Below are 20,967 nucleotides of genomic sequence, written 5' to 3'. Positions count from 1 at the left end.
AGTGCAGGAGAGGGCTCGGGAGGAAATGGCAGCTGGCTCACGATAGCCAAAGCCGTGTCTGTGGTAAAAGCACAGTGCTCTGTTCGGTTTCTGTGCCGAGCAGTGGAGAGAATATTAAATCCCTGATGTTCCTCAGGGGAAGCATGATCCAGGCAATTGAAGATGCAGGGTGGAGAGTTGGGAATCTTGGACCGTGTTCTTGGCTCTGCCATTAAGGCGCTGCATGACCTTGAGCAAGTCAGACATCTCGTGCTTGCGAATACCGGCCTCGGCGCTGGAGGTCGGTACTTTGCCCAGCGCCCCAACTCCCCCCGATGACTTGGGGGGATGCAGCTGCTCTGATCCAAGCGCTTCCAGGCACTCACAGCTCTGATCCCACGCTAGGACACACGGAGCTGCTTTTTGCAGGTGCTGGGCCTGCCTACGCTTGCCCTCTCACAAAACCTGGCCTTGCTGTTTTCCTTTCTATATGAGAGTCAGGCATTAATTAAACTGCTATTAAGTGCCCTGAGGATGCAAGCTGGAGGCTTCTGTTTTAAATGCAAAGCATCTTACAGCTGGAGCATTTTCTTTTCTGAATACAGTTGTGAGCGTATTTGTTGCCCCAAATAGTTGTCCTGACTATTGCAGTTGTGTTTTAGCTTCTACTACCTCGTTGAGAAACCCCTGGTGCAGCTTTTGAGGTTGGAGGGGCGGAAGGGGATGTAATGGAGGAAGTTGCACGTCTCTGAGGTTTTCTTGAGAGAAATCTGCAGGCAGAAAAGTTGCTCCCCTTTCTCCCTGCCTTCTTTAGAGCCGGGTGGGTGCCGGTGGATGGTAAGAAGCTTTATTTTGCAGGGTTTGTTTCTTTTCAGCCTTAAACTGCTTTTTCCTGTCCCAAAAGAGCAAGTGTTTCCTAAAATGTCTGCAATGCACTCTTAAAACACTCTTGTCTAGAGGAGTTTACAAATCTGTCAGCTCCTTTTGATTCTCCAAGCTTGCTTCCTGAAGCTGTAGGATTATTTGATGCCATAAAAAGGGGCTGGTTTTCTTCTTTTGGGGCTTGAGAATCCTGAGAGGCATTAACTGGGAAATCACCTACCGCAATCCTGAGCTTTTCAATATGTAACAGGCTCTGCCGGGGATTGAAATACAAATGATGTGGGAGGCCCCCACCCAGCTGTCCTGTGGGAAAGGTAATGGGAGTATGAAGCATGGTGCAGCTGGGTTCATGGTATCTCTTTTGGATAGAGGATTTGCAGCTGTAGCATGAAGTTGAGTTAATTTCCTGAGTGAGCAGTAACGGCCGGAGGAAGTGGCGAGCGTTGTAACGGGGGCCAGGGAAACGGGGCAAAAATGATTCTTCCTCAAGAAGTGGGACTAAGCATGAGAGTGGCTTGGGAAGCATTTCTCCCACGAAAACCCAACGTGCGGGGCTTTATTTTTAGGTGGAGGATGTGGAGGGAGAACAGATGTTTCTTGATGACTTATTTTTAAAACAAAAACACTGCTCGAGCTACAAAATTAGCTCAGAAAAGTCACCGCTTGCCCTGAAAGATGCTCAAATGGAAAACTTTGACATCTCCCTTCCCAAAGCGTGTGGAATAAAGGTGCGACGACGGCTCTCGCTCTTGGAAAGCCACGTCAGTGGAAACTGTGTTTGGTGATTAGGGGTGTCTCAGGCATTTGATCTCTGTCCTCTGCCGAGGCCCTGCCGCGTGCTGCGTGGCTTTGCAGAGCAGCACCCCCAGAATAACTGAAGTTGCTCAGAAATACCAGGGTCCATCAAAGGAGGCGCGGGGCGTGCGGCGGCGATGTGAGGAAGACAAATGGCTGCGGTGGAGGGGGGCTGGTGGCGAGAGGGGCCGGGCCGGGGCTGGGGGAGGGCTGCATGTGGATGCTGGCATAAAGAAAGGGTGTAAATTGATATTGGAAAATCCTCACAGAGGGATTTTGGTGAAGCATGTATGCACGGACATCCTGCCTTCGTGCTGGGACAGATGCAAGGTTTCAGTCATCAGTGTGGAGCAGCAGCTCTTCCACCTCTGTAGAAAAACCTCTTATCTCTAGTTGCAGCTTGAGCCCCTTGCTCGGAGGCTAGTGCAGATTTCTGTTGGTGCAGATTTCCGCTGGCTTTCAAGTGAAAACAGCTTCGTCCTGGCTCAGCGGCTGCGGCTCTTGCTCCACTGGGCTCTTCTGCTTTGCCTCCAGTCCCAGAGCCGCTCTGGGTTGGAGCTAGGAGCCTGAGTTGTCTCCGGCCACCAGGCAAACCTTGCTCTGGAGGGGTCCAGGTATGATCCTGCCTTCCTCACTCATCCTTTTGCTTGGGGCTCGATCCTGCTGGGGGCCGCGTCCCCGAGCAGGGGTGGTTAGCTGTGCTCCTAGTCGGTGGTGCAGGGAGAGCTGCTGCGGCCGGGGACGCTGCTGTGAGAAGGGGGAAGAGAGGGACGGTCGGTGGCAGAGAAAACCAGCGGAGTTTTGCAAATAAAGAGTGGGGAGAGGCCGTAGGGAGCGTAGTGGGGCAGGGAGCGGGGAGAGCCAGCACCGTCCCTGCCGCTCTCGCTGCCCTTTTGTCTGCGTTTGCCTCCTTCTGCCGCCCAGGCTCTGCTCTCTCGCGAAGCTCCTTGTTCCTCTCCTAAAAAGGACAGTTAAATACCACCCAAAGGACGGCTAAGACCTCCTAAAGCTCCTGTCAAAACAGCAGCACGGCCATGCCAAAGCTGATCCAGCTGAAGGAACCGACGTGTCTGTCTTCCCTCTGGCTCGGCTGCTCTGTTTGCATTTCTCTGCCTCCCCCTCACCTCTAATTCAGGCTTGGAAAGACGCGTCCTGCTCCCAGCCCCTGGCCCCAGCTGGTAGCCATGGGGCTCAGCCCAGGGACCCCCCCCGACCCCGCTCTCGCCATTCCCCCCAGCTGGGTGCCGTGGCCATGCCACTGGGGCTGCTGCTGGCCCTGCTGGGCTGCACCGTGGCGCTGGATCCTGCCCTGGAGGAGGCCTGGGAAGGGTGGAAGAGCCTCCATGCCAAGAAGTACCCAGGGGTAGGTCCTGCTCCCCCCAGCACATGCCAGGGCCGGCTGGGGGGGTCTCACCCCAAGCCACCCACGTGCACCCACCCCGTCCTGCATCCCTGTGCTCCCCGGGGACATTTCTGACCCTGCTGCCACTCTGCCCGGTGGCAGGAGGCCGAGGCTGCCCGCAGGGAGGTCTGGGAGAAGAACCTGCAGCGCATCCAGCAGCACAACTGGGAGGAGTCGCAGGGGCAGCACACCTTCCGCCTGGCCATGAACCACTACGGGGACCTGGTACCAACGCACCCAGCACCTTCTCTGGGGACCCCTCCCTGCACCTAGGGACTGATCTGGGAACCGGGGATCCCTCGATGCACCCAGGGCTTGATCTGCGGATCGGGTACCCCCAACCCGCTCTGCTGGGAGCTGCAGGTGCCCCTGGGGCTGGGCTGCTCCCCGGGGGTCGACCGGCTGGTGGGGAGTCGCGGTGGTGCCGGCCAGGCGCTGGTGGCATCACACGAGTTTTCCCTTGGCGACCTGTAGACAGACGAGGAGCTTAACTGGCTCCTGAACGGCTTCACCCCGGCGCGGCAGAAGGAGCTGGTGCCGCTCTTCCAAGCTTCCGCGGTCCTGAAGACCCCGGTGGAGGTGGACTGGCGGGCGAAGGGCTACGTGACGCCCGTGAAGAACCAGGTGGGCATGGGGCGGGGGTCCGGCCGGGGCTGCGCGCTGGGTGCCGGGAGTCTGGGCAGCATCATCCTCCCAAACAGCAAAAAAAACCCACAAACCTCTGGGCAACCCCGAGAAGCGGCTCCCATAGTTTTTGTCTGCTGCAGTTTTGCAGCTGAGGAGATGGAGAGCAGCACTGAGGGGTCACAGCATCCCTCTCCGGTGGGTTTTGGGGTGATGCCGTGACACCCCCCCCCCACCGTCCCCATCTTGCCCAGGGGCACTGTGGGTCGTGCTGGGCATTCAGTGCCACAGGGGCCTTGGAGGGGCTCGTCTTCAACCGGACGGGGAAGCTGGTGGTGCTGAGCGAGCAGAACCTCATCGACTGCTCCCGAAAGCTGGGCAACAATGGCTGCCAAGGCGGCTACATGACCCGTGCCTTCCAGTACGTGCGCGACAACGGCGGCTTGAACTCGGAGCACATCTACCCCTACACAGCCACGGTAAGGGGTGGCGGGCAGCCCTGGGGACACGGCGGAGCGGTGCCGGTGGGTCCCAGCCCCGGCAGCACTCTCTCCCTCCTCTCAGGACAGCTCCAGCTGCCGATACAACCCCCAGGACAGGGCGGCCAACTGCTCTGCCGTCTGGCTGGTGGCCCAGGGCAGCGAGGCGGCGCTGGAGCAGGCGGTGGCGGCCGTGGGCCCCGTGTCTGTGGCGGTGGATGCCAGCAGCTTCCACTTCCACTTCTACAAGTCGGGTACTGTCTTGCTCTTCATGGTGTGGATGGGTAAACTGAGGCAGGGCTGCCCCATGGCAGGGTGGGCTGCTGAGCCCTTGTTGAGCCCCGGAGTTTCCCCAGGGCACCCAGCCCGGGGGAATAGGATCCACCACCCTGCTTTCACCTGGAGAAGAAGCAATCGGGGCCAGCCCCCAACTCACCCCAGCTCTGCTCTTCCCAGGCATCTTCAGCAGCATATTTTGCAGCCAGCGGGTGAACCACGGGATGCTGGCCGTGGGCTACGGCACGAGCCAGGAGTACGGGCGCAACATGAGCTACTGGATCTTAAAGAACAGGTAGGGGCTAAGGGTGTGCCCCCAAACCCGCTGCCCCTTTCACCCCCACGCACAGCCTGTCCCCCCTCCTGCCGAGGTTGGAGGGGCATAGCAGGAGTGTCCCTGTCCCAGGGCGTGCTCCAGTTCCCGGCCCTCTCTCGCTCGCCCTCCCTGAGCAGGACCACTTCTCTGCGTGTGGGAACACGGATGTGCTCATTCTCCATCTCTTCCTGCAGCTGGTCGGAGGTGTGGGGTGAGCAGGGCTACATCCGCCTGCTGAAGGGTGCCAACAACCAGTGCGGGGTGGCCAACCAGGCCAGCTTCCCCATGCTGTGAGCCAGGACATCCCTCCCTGCCCCGCCTGCGGATCCACGGCCGTTTCCTTCTGGAAAGGGGCTTTTGCTTGTGTGCGGTGAAAAGCAATTAAAAGTGGCACGGCTAATTGCTCTGCGCCTGCAAACGGTGGCCGGGCAGGGTTTAGTGGCCGAGGCACGGCTGATGCAGCCGGTCCTTTTCCTGGTGGGAAAGGCAAAGCTCCCTCTGCACGATGCTCGGCGAGAGGCTCTTTCTCCACACCTTTCCTCCCAGCCTGGCCATCTCTTTCCCTTCTTTCCCCTCCCGCGGCCCCTTTTCCTTCCAGCTGAATCCCAAAGGCCACCAGCCAGGGCGGGATTTTCTGGCCGCGGCTGCAGCTCTGCCCGACCCTGCAGTATTGCCCAACAATACTGCCCCTGCATGCCGAGCTCTTTAAAAAAAATAGCTCTTTACTCCATTAAACCTGTGTGACAAGGCAGAAAATGCACCTTTCCCCCATCCTGCTTTTTATCTCCTCCCCATCCTGAATAATTTGGGGGATTTAGTGCCACGCACAGCCCAGCAGCCCCGAGGGTGAGCGGGGGCCAGGCTGGGCTGCGAGGGGCTGCAGGGACACAGGGCCTGGTCCGTGGCAGCCCGGTGGCAGCGTGGGCTCCCCAAAATGCCCCACAGCTGCCCCATACCCCCCGTGGGAGCAACCACGCAGTAAAGCATGGCCCCAGGGGCACTGACTAGGAGGAGACTGCTGTCTCCATGTCCCCTTCTCCCATATCCCAGTGGGCCCTTGTCCCCACGGCTCCTTGTCCCAGTGCTCCCCTGTCCCCACGCTCTCTTGTCCACACCGCGGCCCCCCAAGGGTTAACCCGCCCGGGCTCCCTGCCCACACCCAAGATGGCCGCCGAGGCGCCCGCCGAGCGGCCGCAGCCCGCATGACCCCTCCCGCCCGCCGTAGCGCGGGCTTCCTTTCCAAGATGGCGGCGTCCAGCGGGAGGAGCGGCCGGAGGCTGTGGGCCGCGCTGGTGCCCGCCGCCCTGCTGTGCCTGGCGGCCCGGGCCGCGGAGGAACCGAGCACGGCCGACTTCGACGTGCGGCCCGGCGGGGAGGTTCACTCCTTCTCCCGGAGCCTGGTGAGAGGCGAGGAGGGAGGGGGTGAGGAGAGGCTACGCGCCCCTCTCTGATTGGTTGCACGGCACGTCGCTCTCGCCTCCTGCCACGGGGATTGGCTGCTAGCCAGTGAGAGAAGGCGGGACGAGGTGGTGGCGGGGCGTGGGGGGGATCCGGGCCGGTTGCTAGGGGAAGGGGGACCCGGTCTCTGACGGGGACAGGGGAGGGGGTCCCTGGGGAAGAGGGGTCCCCGGGGGGGTCTCCAAAGGCAGGAGGCTCCCAGAGAGAGGCGGGGTCCCCAAGGAGGGAGGGAGCCCCTAAGGAGAAGGGTGCCCCCATGAGAAAGGGGGTCCCCAAGGGGGGGTCTCCAGCAGAAGGAGGTCCCCAAGGAAAGCGGTTCCCCAAGGTGGGACAGTCTCTGTGGCGAGGAGTTCCCCAGGGAGGGAGGCTTGCCAGGGAGAATGACCCCCAAGGAGAAGGGGGTCCCCAAGGGGGAGTTCCAAAGGGGGGAGGTACCCCAAGGGGAGGGAGGGGTCGCCAGGGGGAAGGGGATCTCGAAGAAAGAGGGTCCCCATGGGAGGGAGGCTCATCGAGGGGGAGGGGGCCCCCAGAACACGGGTCCCCACCCCCAGCACCAGGGGGTCCTGCTGACACCCCACGGGGGATGAGGGCTGCATGGTCCCTGGCTCTGTCTGTGCTCCACCAGCATCCGGACATGGATGTGGTGCGTGCTCCTCCTCGGTCACCCCCGGGATGAGACCGCCGGGGGCTGCACCATGCCGCAGCCCTGGTAATTCTCTCAGGTGTCCCCAGATCTAATGTTATCGCCGAGAAGTGGCTGATGGTGAACAAAGAGAAGGTCCTGCTCGAGCGAGGCTGCTCATCGCCTTCTTCTCTTCTTCCAGGGGGATTACACCTGCACCTTCACATACTCAGCTCAGGGAGGAACGAACGAGGTGAGCTGGGCAAACCTTCGAGCTTTTCCCTTACGCTCAGTCTTTACGGCTGCACGGAGTGAGAAGCTGTTCAGGACGATTTCGTTTGTGATGAGCTGATTCCAGGGACCAGGAGCTGTGAGGAAGGGTGGTTGCACCGTTTCCAACGCTGCATGTTTGCAAAAGTAACCCATTGGATTTGCTCCCTGAATGGAAGTGTCCTTCGTGCGTTGCAATGATGCTGTGCTTTGCGAGGCCGTGACATTTGTAAGGCTTAACAGCTCTCTGGGCTGGATGTCTCTGGAGAGCAGGGAGTGACGTTTTCATACCCCAGTTGGTAGGAAGGACCTCGCAGGAGTAACTCCTGTGTTCTTTAGGAGGCTTGAAGGTTTTTGCAGCTCGTGTTGCTGCTGCAGTAAGCGCTGTGCAGATATACAGTTTATACTTTCTTATCTGAAAGTCCTGTTAGAATCAGGTCCTTTTAGTGCAAAGAGAAATGAGACTTTAACTCTTTTCTGTAACTAATGAAATCGTGGTGAGGAGAGGACAACCAGGCCTTGAGCTTTGTGCAACACAAAGTAAAAGGGGCTATCAGCAAGTGTTGTGTAGTTCCGTTGTGTTATTTTAGAACGGTTGAGACTTGCCATGCCTGCAGCTGGGAGGGGAGGTGACTGGCCTCAGGGGTGAGCGGGAAGTGTGAGGCTCTTACCCGCACTAACTGTTTGGACATTTCCCCTCTGTAGCAATGGCAGATGAACATTGGAGTCAGCGAAGACAATCTGCTCTTCTCCTGCTCTGTCTGGAGGTGTGTTTTTCAACCACAAACTCTCTAAGGCAAAAGCAACAACAAGGCAGGTGGGATCTGGGCCAGGGACCTGCCAGTGGCCAGGGACCCTGCCTCCTGGCTGGGTTTGCCTCTCTGCAGGGCAGCACCGGAGAGCTTTCCTTTCCCGAGAGATGCTGTGACTCTGGGTGGGCTCTTTAGCCAGGCAGTGGTTGATAAATGCTGTGTTCCCCCCTCTCCCCCCTCTACACTAGATGGAGCTACAAGAGAGCCAGAGGTGGCTGTGGAGGGAGGGAGCCATGAAGCCTGAGCTCATCTGCACCTCCACCCTCTCTGCCGATGTCAAAGACTCTGCTTTCTTGTTTCAGGCCCCAAGGGAAGTCTTATCTCTTCTTTACCCAGTTTAAAGCTGAAGTGAAAGGAGCCAAGATAGAGCATGCCATGGCTTATGTAAGTCCCAGCTGATCACGTAGAAACAGGCATGTGGGAGGCTGCTATAAAACAGGAATTGGACATGGAAAACATTTATTAGACATCTGTGCAATAAAAGGTACTCCGTCACGTCCCTAATTAGAGAGCGGTGGCAGTCAGGGGAGAGGCCGCAGGTAGGCACTCCTGCACCGTTTTATTTCTGCTCCCTCAACGCTGTCAGGTTGCTGCTGGCTTTGCCAGTATCGGTGACTCCAAAAGACACCATCCTGCCAGGGTCCACCGCATAAGGGGAGTCTTGGTTTGCCTTAACAAATTGCATGTGACAAAGTAAATCAAACCTGGTGCTTTTGTCTGGTTCATTCTTCCGTTTCCCAGTCTTCAGTGGTGAGGCTTTCAGTCACCCGAAGGATACAAGTTGGTGGTTTAATGGGAAATGGAAAAATAGCCAGAGATTTTCCTTCAAATTTCCATTGTGGATTTAATTCTTTCACTCCACATTATTAAAACACAAGTCCGTTCTTCAAAATGTGCTGTTTGTTTGTTTATTTCTTTGCTTTAAATACAGTAGCTTCTTGGATTGCCTCAACTGCTTAAACCTTCTTTCTTCCCATTTCAGTCTCAAGCTGCAGCGGGTGGACAAAGCGACGTCCCCTTAAAACAGGAAGAATTTGAAATCACCGAAACAACAGGTCTGTGACTGAGAGAACTATGTGAGAAAGGGTCTGAGAAAGGGTCTCTTGGGAGACAAGCCTGGCCGTCTACCAGGAGACGAGTATTTAAGCTTAATGCAGATAGGTGACAATGTATAGGATAACGGTGCATGTTACGGAGTCGGGGGTATAGTGCTCTTGATCCATAGCTGGCAGCAGGATTTTGCAGGTCCCGTTCAGTGTAAATGTTAAATTAGCGTGGGGGAAGAACGGGTTTATCACAACATGCTTGTCGCGTGTGTAAAAAGGAAGTGCAATGCCCGACTTGCTGGCTTTATCGTCCTGGAAAGGAGCCAGCAGGGCTGTTTTGTTCATGCCTTACCATCTGTTTATCCTGTGCTTGTTTTCTCTCTTTCTAGTGTCTCACAGGGAAGGCAAGTTCCGTTTCGAACTGTCCAAACTCGTGATTGTAGCAAAAACACCCCATGATGAGCTGTGACCCCCGAGGCTGGTGTTGGGCAGGGTGTTTTGGCCGGAAGAGCACGGCAGATAAAGAGGATTACTTGTTAACTGTGGGTTTTTTTGGTTGGCCAAACCTTTTATGTTTTCCATATTGAAATGTGCTAGGGTCCAACACAAGTGGGACTTGGAGGTGTTAAGACAGATGCATTCTGTCTTGTGTCAGAGTAACAATGTGCTTTGCAGCTGGAAACCTCCTCTGAGACTCCTGATCTGCAGCCAGCCATTCTGTCGCCCGCTTTCTGCTTGGTTGATCTGCTGAATATGGTAAAGCTCCCCTCGAACGGGGGCTCCTTATCTCCCTTGCTAGGAAGAGCAATGCAGAAAGATAAGTGGCTGGATTTAAACCGGGTTTGCTAAGGGGAAGTTGTTAACTCTGGAGTCTCTGGAGGGGAGACAGGATTTCTCTCTGCAAGCATGACAGGAGGAAATAATTAAAATGGGGCGGGGGGGGGAAGGAAGGGATAGAGTTGGCCAAAGCTATCTGACTCCTCATTGAGTGTGGCTACTGAAGACCATTGCTGGCTTCGCTGGGGAGGATGTTCTGGACCTGCCCTAGTGCAGAGTGCGGGTTGGGATAACTTGGCATGGGGTAGGCAGAGCTGCTTATTCTGACACAACCCAGGAATCAATCCAAGCAACACTTTCATGTTTCAGTACAACTGCAGGACTATTTTCTACGTACAGAAGGGATTTTTTTCTTATCTAGAGTAATAACAGCGGGGGAATGTGGAATTCCTTTCCTGTGTAAATACAACACAAATAAAGAAATAAAGCATCACGCTCTGGCCTGAGCTTGCTCTGCTCTGTGAATCCTGCCCAGCGAGTGGCACGACCTTCGGTGTTTGCTTGGCCAGGAGGAGCTGAGATGTCACACGGGAGTTTGGAGGCTGCAGGGGGTTTACGGGGGTTCTGCCCACCCGAGAGGAGTCCCAGCACGCGAGAACAAGACTCCAGCTGTAAGTTTGCATAACCCAGCACTGTCATGACAAGTGCTTTTGATGCCCGGTGGTGGTTGTGGTCGTTGGTAGCTGCTTTGCCCATTTTGGGGGGAGTTCCCTGGTTTTTGGTCGTCTGGGGGTGCTTTGCACTGGGGATTTTACAAGCTCTGTTTTCCAGGCTGTTCCTAAATGCTTCTTTCTCTGCTGTGTGGCTCCTTCTGGATCTGCAGATAACCTGCAGGGCCCAGGAGTGTCCCCAGCGTGCTCCTACACAAGCTCCGAGCCGCATCTAGGGCATGGATGTTGCAGGTCTCTGATCTTTCTCCCTGTTTAACCAGTCGCTTGGAGGGAACCAGACCAAAGGGAGTTGAAGGGACTCATTTCCCAGACTTGTACAGCCAGGGTTGGGATGGGAAACCCAGGCCATAAGATGGCTTTTTTGGCAGAGAGCGTGCTCTCCAGGGCTTCCCAGGGTCAAAAAGGCAAGAGTGTGGGAACGAGGTGTGTGTTTGCCGTGGGGTGTGGGGCAGAAGTTTCAGATTAGACACCTGTATGCGAAGGAAGGCTGGTGCCAGGCATTTGGTGGGTTAAGTGTGGTCCTGGGGTATATGAAACCTGGGGGACAAAGGGAACAGCCGTGAGTCGGGGCTCATCTGAGCAGAGATGTTTCATGCAATTAAGGAGCATCTTGCAGCTGGTGCTGACACGCACCTCGAGAACAGAACAGCAAACCATTTCTGGCTGTCAGCACAGCAACCGCCACCACCACATCCATCAGCCCCGTTCTGCTTTGCCTGCTCGCCGCATCTGCCGATAACTCCACCGAGCTGCTTCCAGCTCCGGCTCCTCTTCAGCGCATACCCGACAGCTGCCGCGAGCCCAGGGGGGACGGGAACGTCTGTTCTCAAAGGCCGACTTCGCCCTGCCCTCCCCGAGGGACCAACACCTCGGTGGGTCTTGGCCGCATTCTCCTCCACGCACACCTGTAAATGTGCTTTACCCCCCACCCCGAGCTGCATCGTGCAATTAAATTAGCTGTGATAGCTGCAGCCTGGCCTATGAAATTACAGAGATAGGGGCTTTATTTCTTTTATTTAATCTTTAAGGCTGAAAGTTATCGGTGCCTTGAGCCAGTGGTGGAAAGGGAGCAGCGAAGGGGAGCGGTGGAGCCGCTCTCTGCCCACGAGCGTTGGCAGCCTCCTATGCCTGGAGACATCCCATGGAACAGGAGGCACAAGAAGGTCACGGAGATAAGGCTGGCTGAGACTGTGCGGCATCTTGTATGCTAAAAGGGCAATTTTCGGTGTTCAAAGCCGAGATCAGCACGTTGGAAGCGGGCCATGGCTGGTGCATCCATGCTCCGAGAGCACAACGCTTTTAACAACACGCCTGTATTGAATTCTGCAAAGTTGCCCGTTGCTTTCTGCTATCAGGCTTGTGCTTTTGTAGCTCCCGCTGTGCAGCGAGGGGACGCAGGGATGCAGAGGAGCACATGTGAGTGTCTGTGTGGGAGCAGAATTTGCTCCCCCCCCCGGGACCCCCGACCTTTGCTGTCGGTTTGTGCTGGGTTTTGCACCACGTTTCCTCCCACCAGTCCGGTGCCGGCCGTGCACAGCCCAGAGCTGCTGTGCCACGGAGCAGGGGCAGCCTGGCCGGTAGCAATGCCAGGGGACAGAAAGTAAAAACCCCAGGTCGCAGAGAGCAATCGCCATTTAAAAGACAAAACCGACTGCCCCCAGCGCTCCTTTTATCACTGTCAACCGCCTTTGTATCAACCGCATGGAGCACCCGGGCCAAACAGGTGAGTTTATTTAAATAACTCATCAGGGCTACAGAGTTTGCTAAAAAAGAACAACCATAACTCAGTGGAGGACACATAAAACGTATGAAATCCTAGGGAGAGCTTTGGACAACCACCAAGGAGGGCGTCGGAGCCATCACAGTGGTACTGTCGCAGGAGGCTGGCAGGGGCAGTTGGGTCTTGGATGAAGGGATGTACCTGGGATGCAGGGAAGGAGCAGGTCCCTCCAGCTCCCTCCGTGCCCCAAGGGACAGCCGCTCACCCAGGCAAGGTGGGATCCTTCTGGTCTCAAGGACTTGTCTTTTAGGAGGCCAAAGCCCATGCTAGCTTGCAAGGTGCAGAAGCACCTTCCTACCCTGAGCAGCACAAGTCTGGACCATGATTTGCTCCCACCATGTCATGGAGCTGCAGAAAGACAACCACGGGGCTCCACAACCCTCTGGTAATAGGGTCTCACAACCATTCATCCAAACAACTGCCCACCCACTCAGAGACACCTTAGAGGTGTTACACACCGTGAGTCTTTGGTTTGGTTTTCCCCCAGGAGGGTTACGATAGAGTTCAAGGTGAGGAGTCCAGTTCCTTGGACTCTGAGCTAAGAGCACTTGGTGGGCAAAAGAAATCAAACTGTACAGCAGGAGCCCAGAAACCCAGGATCACCTGGAAATGACTCAGTCCAGCGCAGAGCGGGTCTGCAGACCCCAGGCAAGGGTTAGACAAAGTCAAGAGGTTCAGTCTTTTGTAGAAACGAGAAGAAAATGAGTTAGCACTACAGAGGAGAAGAGGACGTCAAGCCTGGTGATGGTCAAAACAGGCATACGTCCTTGTCCTCAGGTCTCACAGGAGGCAGAGTCCAGCAGCCGCTGCCGATGGCCCATCTCGGCCAACTTCATATGTTGTCCTCCTCTAGCATCTTGTTAACCCCTTCGCAGATCCTCTTCAGGTGGGTGCGGTAGGGCTCAGATGGCCCGTAGAGAGCTGAGAGGAACTCATAGTCCGCAAAGTGGTTGAAGACGTGGTTGATGCGGGAGTGGGATTTGGCTGTCAGGTGGCCATTGACAGCCTGGTGCAGCAGGTCCCGGCACTCCATGAGGACACCTGACATGACCCGGCGGTCGAAGGTGAAGTCTATCTGGTGGAAGCTGACGGCTGTCATGGCCAAGGTATGCACCTTCTTGCGGAAGCGCTCCATCACCAGAAGCTCCTCGGGGTTGAACTGCTCGTTGCGGTAGAGCACACCCAACTTCATGACAATCTTGATGAGGTTTTTGATGATCTTCTGGGCCTCTTTGCGGTTGTGGGTGTACTCCTTGGTGGCCCGGTAGAGCTCATCCAAGATCTCGCTGCTGGTGTCATCAATGAAGACGTTGGCTATGCTCTTGGTAGCCATCTTGCTCAAGAGCTTCTTCTGGGCCTGCAGGGCCAGGTTCTTTGTGCTGAAGGTGTCCATCTCTGCAGGGGGAAGAGGCACACACACGGTTCAGCCCATGCCCTGGATCAGTCCCCATCCCCTCTCCTCCCCACGCAGCCTTTTGGGGAGGAGGAAGAGCATCTCCAGGCAACGGCAAGACCGAGAGGAGCTCCTGGGTGCCAGGGCAGGTGAAAGCTGAGCTCATGCCCCAGGTTTTGTTGGTGGGATGAGTTACAGGGTGTTCCCATCTTCCTTCCCACAAACTCTGGGGAGAAGCTACAGCACGACAGGCAGCGTCGGAGGCGAGCGAGGTCTCCATACCTGAGTGTCGCCCATGACCTTCCATCCCCGTCTCCCGCTTGCGACTGGCACTGCCCTCCTCCCTGTACAGGAAGGACTCTTGCCCCATCATTTTAACATTTTTCTTCCTTAAAACCTGACTCATTTCCTGCAGGGTGAATTGGGGACAACCCAGGTGATGGCTGAGTCACCCACTGCAGCCGGCACAGCCATGTGCTGGTGTACAGCCCGGCACCTGCCGAGGCCGGGACGGCACAGCCGGTTTGCAGCACCCACTGATGTGCATTGAAGCCCTTTTCCCCGGTGCTGCCCGCCCCGCTACGCCCATGCCGTCAGAGCTCGGACTTGTTCTGCTGCCGTCTCAGCTTCCTCTGGAGCCGGCACGAGCATTGCATGGAGGTGAATAATTCAGCAAGCCAGAAACCTCACCCCTTGCTCACCTACAGCCCGACTCCCCGCACCCTGGCGGGACCCAATCCATCATCTCAGGCAGATTGCGGCTTTAAAAACTGCTGTGAATTAATAAAACGCCACTGACCCTGGAGATGCATCTTGCCCCAGGAAATCACAGAGCTACAAATCACAGAGAGGCGAGAACAGCATGATAACAACCAGCTCCCGCGCTAGGATGGACGGGCAGAGATGGAGGTTGCTTATACAAGAGCCTGCACGTGGCACGGTCAGCCTGGCAAAGCAAGAGCAGGGAAGGGATGGGATCACGCTATAAATACGTCACCAGGGAAGGGAGAAGAGCTATTTAAGCTAAAGGATGCTGCTGGTGTGAGAATGGAGGGGGATAAATTGGCCACGGATATGGAGAGGAGAGTTAGGGTTATTCTAGCACAGAACCAAGTTCATCTCCATCACGGGCAGCCCTGTGGATCCCCACGGCTGAGCCACCACCCAGTCCCGGACCCCCTCCAGGGATCCTCGATCCCGTCCCTACCACCACGGAGCACGTGCCGGGCTCTGGGGAGCAAACCCCGGCTTTCCACGGGGCTCGGATACCCCGCTGTGGCCAGGGCTCCGTCTCACTGCAGCCGGTCGTGCAAGGGCAATGGTGCACGGGCGATGGTGAAAGCTGAGCCCCGGCTTCCCGGGCATCTTCCAGCCTCCGGCTCCCCGAGCCCGAGGGTGGCTGAGTCTCTGCGAGGGCGTGAACTAAGTGAGCGGTAAGAGAGCCGCCGTCACCGTCACCACGCGAGCTGCCGCATGTGGCATTATTTACAGCCCTTAGGAAAAACACAGAGGCTTGTAAGTATTTCCTTCAATGCGAAAACATTGATTTTTGCCAGCGTGAGCTTCGAGCTGAGGCTCTCGCGCTTAATAAGACAGAAATGACAAAGCAGAGGCTGCTCTCGCAGAGCCATCGGCAGCTCCCAGGAGGGTTGGGCTCATTTAATGCCGATGGCCCCGTGCAAGAGATGCTGCCGGAGCCGAGCCCGGAGGGACGGGCAGGACGGTCTGAGGCAGCACGGCTCCATCTTCACTCCCTTGGCTGTAAAGGGGGACCCGCTCTGCCCGCGGTGGGCAGCCTCTTCCGGAATGAGCCGGGCTTTGCCACGGCATTGGTGCCCTGGAAGTTCCCTCCTTCGCAACCCGCAGCGGTTGCGGGGTGTCCTGGGCTCCCTGCTGGGAGCGGTGCCCGGATAAATAGGATTTCCCACGCCTGAGCTCTCTGTTGGGCGATCGCAGCCATAAAGCAAGTGCAAACTCCACCTATGGAGCCCATAAAAAATAGGAACCGCTGGCTCTTGCGAGCTGCCCCGCATGCCCACAGCTCCCAATTAGTGACTGTAGTAACAGATCAGCCCTCTGCTCCCGGCACTGAATAACACCTGACTGCCCCGCAGCCCTCTCCTGCAAGGGACCGGGGAGACGAGCATCGCTCATGGGGGGAAACTGAGGCACGAAGCGGTGCTTGGTGGCGGGAGGTCTTTCCTAGACCCCAAAAATGCGACCTGCTCCTTCTCCAGCACTCGCGGACTGTTTTGCAGGTCGCTCGCTGCAAACCCCAAGGAAACCCAAGCTCACCTCCCGGCACGTTCGCTCCAGCTCAGCACTGGGCCGCTTAACCCGGCACCCTCCGCACCACGCTCTGCCCCACCAGGACCTGCTGACTCAGCACCGACCAGGAGATTTCACCGGAACGAGCTGCTTTCCTGCCGGGAAGGGCCCCGCGACTCCATTGTTCACGGAGGGGCTGCTATCGGTGCACGGAAGAGGCAAGCCTTGCCCCGACGAGCAAATTCGAGACTGAAATAAACCACCCCGTTTCCTTCCTGTCGCTGAAGTTTCCAGCCCTGCTCAGGGCTTGGGTTTTTTTTCTCCCCCTTCTTCTTTTTAATGAAAACGCCCTTGCAAACGAGCTTCTTCCACCAAAAAAGAGCAACCAGGCGTTGCTTTCACTGAGTCCCTCCCTGCTCCGGAAGAGCGTGGTGGGGTTGTGGTCCCAACGGTGGCTTTGGGGACAGTTACAGCCCTTCTTTCGGGGTTTTACCACCCATTTTTCAGGTTTTGGGGGCGTTTTGCAGCCCTGAGCGGTGGTGTGAGGGCTCGGCCAAAGGGACATTCAGACATCCTGCGCGAGGTGGAGATGCGGTGACACAGCCGAAGTCCCTGCCCTGGGGATGGATGCGTGCCAGCACCGGGGCACAGCAGCGTCCAGGGCACAGCAGCGTCCCGGCCACGCTGCTGCAGGGCAGGAGAACCGAGGGCCAAATCCAGCGCTGCCAGGACAGGCAGCCCTGCCGGCACCTCCGCCGGCAGGTTTGGCGTTCCTCCCCGCCGGGCCGGCACCCACAAGCATCTCATCCAACACCCTGCTGCAACCTCATCCCCCCGTCCCACGAGGACCCCCCGTAAAACATCTCCTACACCATGGCAGGCGCAAGCGAGAGCAGAGTCCGGCCCTCTCGTTAAAAAGCATCAATTAAAGCTCCTGTCTGCAGGGGCGAACACGAGACCCCGTCATCTTGCCAGCACCTGGGGCCGGCGGCGCTGGCACATGCCGTGGCAGAGCTGCTGGGTGAGCACGGGCTGGCAGCTCATTGACGGCAGAGGGGCCGAATCCAGCAGCGACGCCGTCCCTGGGTTATTTCTACCCTCTCCCCGACCATCCCAATCACCGGGTACCCACCAGCGGCTCCATGTGCTCGTACCCCCCCAACCACCCCCCAGCTCCCTCAGCAGCGGGCTGAATATTTCATGCAGGAAAGCAAAAGCACTTAAATAATTCATGGGGCAGCGCGGAGCACGCGTGCAGCGCGAGGGGAGGGCTCCGCAAAGCTCCAGCTGAGAGCAGAGGCACCTCCACCTCCTCCTCCTCCTCGCCAGGGCCATATTATCTTGTAGCCGTCTTGCCACAAGTTTCCTTTGACACAAAAACATTGTGTCCCCGGGCGCAGTAAACATTTAATGGTGGAGATCTCCCCGGTTTTCCCTCCATCCCACGTGCCGTTTCCTCCCGCTGTGCCGGAAAACACCACGCTCTGCAGCCCAGCATCCCCGGTCCCCCTGAATCCTCGGCCAAACACCGAGGGGGTGGATGGGATCCCACTGCTCCGCTCTCAGTCCCTCGGCATCGCTTTCCACCAGCTCCCCACGCCTCCAACCCCCATTAATTAATTAAACCCTGCCGCCGCGCTGGATTACAGGAGACGGGTCGGACTGCTGGCGCGGCACGGGGATGTAACCGGAGAGCCCAACCGCCGTCACCAGCCGTGACCCCTCCAGCTTCCAGCCACGGTCCCCAAGACCCATTTTACCGGCACCGGGGCAGCAGAGGAGGAGGAGGAAGGACGCACACCGCCTTTTGCAATAGCCGTCTCTCGCACGTTGCCATGGTGCAAACAGCACCGAGAGCCGCCGCGTCTGGCGCGTGTGTGCCCGAGCGGGGTGAGGCCAGAGAGGAAGCCACTGAGTAAACACCTCGCCCGAGGAAAAACTCATTTCTTGGCAAGACCGGCAAAAAACGGCGGCTGCCGCGGCTCCTTGCAGCTGGCTACGAGGCCGGAGCGAGGACCGGGGATGCTGCGGGAGCGCTGGCATCGCCTCGGCCGGGCACCGCACGGTGCATCTTGCTCCGCTCGCTCCCGGCGCTCGTGCCAGCGGTGCTGCAAGCGCTTGGCTGTGTCCCCATCATTGTCCCCACCATCTCTGGCACCGGGATCTAAACTCCCCTATCCCATAATCTCCTTTCTGTAGGTGCCCGCGCCGGGGCTGCATTCGCAGCCCCGGCGCGGGCACCCGCAGGAAGGAGCAGAAGCTTTTTGGTTTCTCCTTTGCACCAAATCCGGTGCGCACCGATGCCTGGGAACGCCGATCTGCCCCGGCAACTCCGACGTGTCTGTGCAAGGAGCCGGGCGGCCGATCCGAGGGGGCTCCGGCGATGCCAACCCCGAGCGTGGGTGGCGAATCCCGCTGGCGCTTCCCGTTTGTCGGCACCGCGTGGGAACAGGATCCCAGCACATGGAGGGGTGCCGACCGTGGGTGCTGCGGCACGGGGTGGGGGGAGTGACACCCCCGGTGCAATCCCGGGGTGCTGCCCGGTGCCGATTTGGGATGGGGGAGCTGATCCGGTGCCGTATCAAGGAATCTCCCCGGGATTACTGTGCCCCGGGGGATTACGCTGCCCCAGCTGCAGCACAGAGAGGAGGAAGAGGAGGAGGAAGGGGGAGTTATTTTACAGAGAGGAGGAGGAGGAGGAAGAGGAAGGGGGGGTTATTTTGGAGCATCTGTCTCGCCTGCCATTTCCTCCTTTTCTTTATCGAGCTGCCATCAAGCCGCTCTCTCCGGCAGCAACTTCCTTTCTCCTTCGCTCGGAGCAGACGGCGGCTCAGGAGACTTATGGGGAAGTGGAAAACGGAGCGGGGGGGGAAACAGAGGCCAAACCACCGTCCATCTGTCCGTCCGTCCGTCCCGTGGCGGGGGCCTTGGTGCATCACATGCTTCCTGCCCGGGGATCAGCGAGGACAAAGCCACTCCGAGATGGGAGAAAAGCTCCACGGGACAATTCGGATCAAGTGCTGGGCTTGGGGCCGGCAAAGAATATTTATGGCCCAAATCCTTCCCCTAAAAACCGCGGTGGAGCCAATAAAGGTTTGGTTGGAGTTGGGAAGTTTTGCAACCAACGCTGCTGCTCCGGGCAGGATCCGGCCTCGCCAAAGGGATTCGTCTCTCCGGGAATGTCGGAATTTCACCCGTTAAAGCGCAGGGGACGGCAGCGGCCGGGTGCGGAGGGGGGACGGGGCGATGCACGAAGCCAAGCGCTGCCATGGGGCACCGTCCCTGCCCTCGCACGTGGGCTCCGGACATGTCCCCACGGTGGGGGACTCTGGGACCTTCTCCAAGCTCCCGTTAGCCGTCACCCACCGGACCTGGCGGTGTTTTGAGCCGCGCTCGGATTTCCCACCGGTTTTGGGGGGACGTCACCCATTCCCCGTGTTTTACCCGCCTGGGGAAACTGAGGCACAGCCAGGGGTTCCCGGGAGCTGCCCCGGGCTCTGCTCACCAGCAGCTCCCGCCCCTCGGGGCTCCCCAAACCCTCGGTGTGTCCCCCCCGGGGCTCCGAGGGGCCGCGCTGCCCCGTGGGCCGGGCGGGGCCGCCGGTGCCCGGTGACACCGGGAGGTACAGGGCCGATGCCCCGGGGCGGGGGGTGCACTCGCTTCCGGGGACGAGAGGCTTCGCCCCGCTGCCGGTCCCGGAGTGGGAAGCACGAACCGGGCCAGTACCGAGCGCCCCCACTCCCACGGACCGGGGAAACCGGGGGGAACCGGGAGGAACCGGGGCGAGGGGGGGGTCCCGATCCCGGCAGCGCTGCACCGGCGGGCAGCAGAGTCCGGCCGGCCCTTACCTGCTGCCTGCCTCGAGGGAGCGCGGCGCCGGGGCCGGGGCTGCTCCGGTGCCCCCGGCGGGACGGGACAGGGCGGAACGGGGCGGGCCGGGGCGGGGCCGGGCCGGGCCGGGCGGGGGGCTTCGCTTCCCCCGGCGCCTCTCCCTGCCCGGGCGCGGCGGTGCCCCCGGAGCCGGTGCCCGGTGCCCGGTGCCCGGTGCCGGCGGGTCCGGGCCTCCCGCCCGCGGCTGCGGCGAAGTCCCGAGCGGGGCCGGGCGCGGCGGCGGCGGGGGCGGGGCCCGCGGGCGGTGCCAGCCAATGGCGGCGCGGGGCTTGCTACGAAGCAGCCAATGGGAGCGCGCGGCGGGGGTCCCGCGCGGGTGGGCGAGGGACCGGCGGGCGTGGGCCGGTCCCGGCAGCGCGGCGCGGATCGGGCACGGCCGTGCCGTGCACGGGGCCTCCCTCGGGTCTGTACGGAGCCGCGTGGGTGACGGGGACCCGGGTGGGTGACGGGGTCCCGCGTGGGTGAGAGGGTCACGCGTGGGAACGGCGTGAGATGCTGGCCGGCTGCCGGGACGCTTTTGAGCAAGAGCTTAGGAGGGCGCTGGGAGACCGGGCTGAGCGTGGGCAGCGCCGGAGGGTCTTGCAAAGTCTCCCCCCTCGCCCGCCCGTGGGGGGCCCCGCGTGCGCCACGGGGCTGCGACACCCATGGGGAGGGGGGGACGGCGTGCGGGTTTGCAGGACGCCTGCTCCGGTGCCAACATCCCCGCACCGGGCCCCTTTCCACCCTGCTCCCACCCTTCACCGGGAGCAGCGTGCCGGGGAGTGCAGGCAGCTGCTGCCTGGGGGGCTCTGGGTGGGGATTTGGGGGGGGGAACCCTAAAACCCCCACCCGGCCCCAATCCACCCACCGCCGCCAGCATAAACCGGGGACGGGCATCTCCTCCGCTTGGCCGGGGGAGCGTGGGGCCTGGCGCTGTGGGTGGTGTGTCATGGGTGGCAGCAGCCCCCACGGTGGGCGCAGGGCCGGTTTCTCACCGGGGCGTCACGGGGAGCCCCCCGAGCCGGGCAGCCCGGGCCCCGCTGCCGGCTGATGTCACCCACGTGGAGGAGTTTTTAGGGTCGTGGCTGTCAGCTCGTCCCTGTGCTGGGGACCGACCCCACGAGCCCCGCGGTCCTGCCGAGCCGTGCCGAGGTTTGCACCCCCATCCCGAGCTCCCCGGCATCGGG

The 20,967-nt window shown here is 59.3% G+C and overlaps 3 protein-coding genes across 4 annotated transcripts; 2 read left to right on the top strand and 1 right to left on the bottom strand.

Moving 5' to 3' along the window:
* The first annotated feature begins 113 nt into the window (after positions 1-113).
* LOC140643515 (procathepsin L-like) lies at positions 114-5,498 on the top strand. Its single transcript, XM_072845369.1, has 8 exons — positions 114-816; positions 2,894-3,019; positions 3,161-3,283; positions 3,533-3,682; positions 3,937-4,161; positions 4,247-4,415; positions 4,618-4,732; positions 4,948-5,498. Exons 1-8 carry the CDS (start codon positions 814-816, stop codon positions 5,045-5,047), a joined length of 1,011 nt encoding a protein of 336 aa, XP_072701470.1. The 5' UTR covers positions 114-813; the 3' UTR covers positions 5,048-5,498.
* Positions 5,499-5,917: 419 nt separating this feature from the next.
* On the top strand, positions 5,918-10,231 carry MYDGF (myeloid derived growth factor). Its single transcript, XM_072845307.1, is given in 7 exon segments — positions 5,918-5,956; positions 5,959-6,153; positions 7,036-7,086; positions 7,809-7,870; positions 8,218-8,299; positions 8,898-8,970; positions 9,351-10,231. Coding segments are annotated over 7 exon segments (582 nt in total). The 3' UTR covers positions 9,431-10,231.
* A 1,940-nt stretch (positions 10,232-12,171) lies between these two features.
* Positions 12,172-20,016, bottom strand: TNFAIP8L1 (TNF alpha induced protein 8 like 1). Of its 2 annotated transcripts, none has more exons than XM_072845308.1 (2): positions 19,759-20,016; positions 12,172-13,644 (listed from the first exon to the last, which is right to left on the bottom strand). In XM_072845308.1, the coding sequence occupies exon 2, from the start codon at positions 13,640-13,642 to the stop codon at positions 13,082-13,084; it is 561 nt and encodes a 186-aa protein (XP_072701409.1). In that variant the 5' UTR covers positions 13,643-13,644; positions 19,759-20,016; the 3' UTR covers positions 12,172-13,081. The 2 variants fall into 2 exon arrangements, with proteins under 2 accessions (XP_072701409.1, XP_072701410.1); XM_072845309.1 differs by lacking the exon at positions 19,759-20,016 and adding an exon at positions 15,938-16,231.
* Positions 20,017-20,967: the final 951 nt, after the last annotated feature.

The sequence above is a fragment of the Ciconia boyciana genome, chromosome 24, assembly GCF_034638445.1.
Source record: "Ciconia boyciana chromosome 24, ASM3463844v1, whole genome shotgun sequence".
Classification (NCBI taxonomy): Eukaryota; Metazoa; Chordata; class Aves; order Ciconiiformes; family Ciconiidae; genus Ciconia; species Ciconia boyciana.
This window is presented reverse-complemented; position numbering and strand designations above follow the sequence as displayed.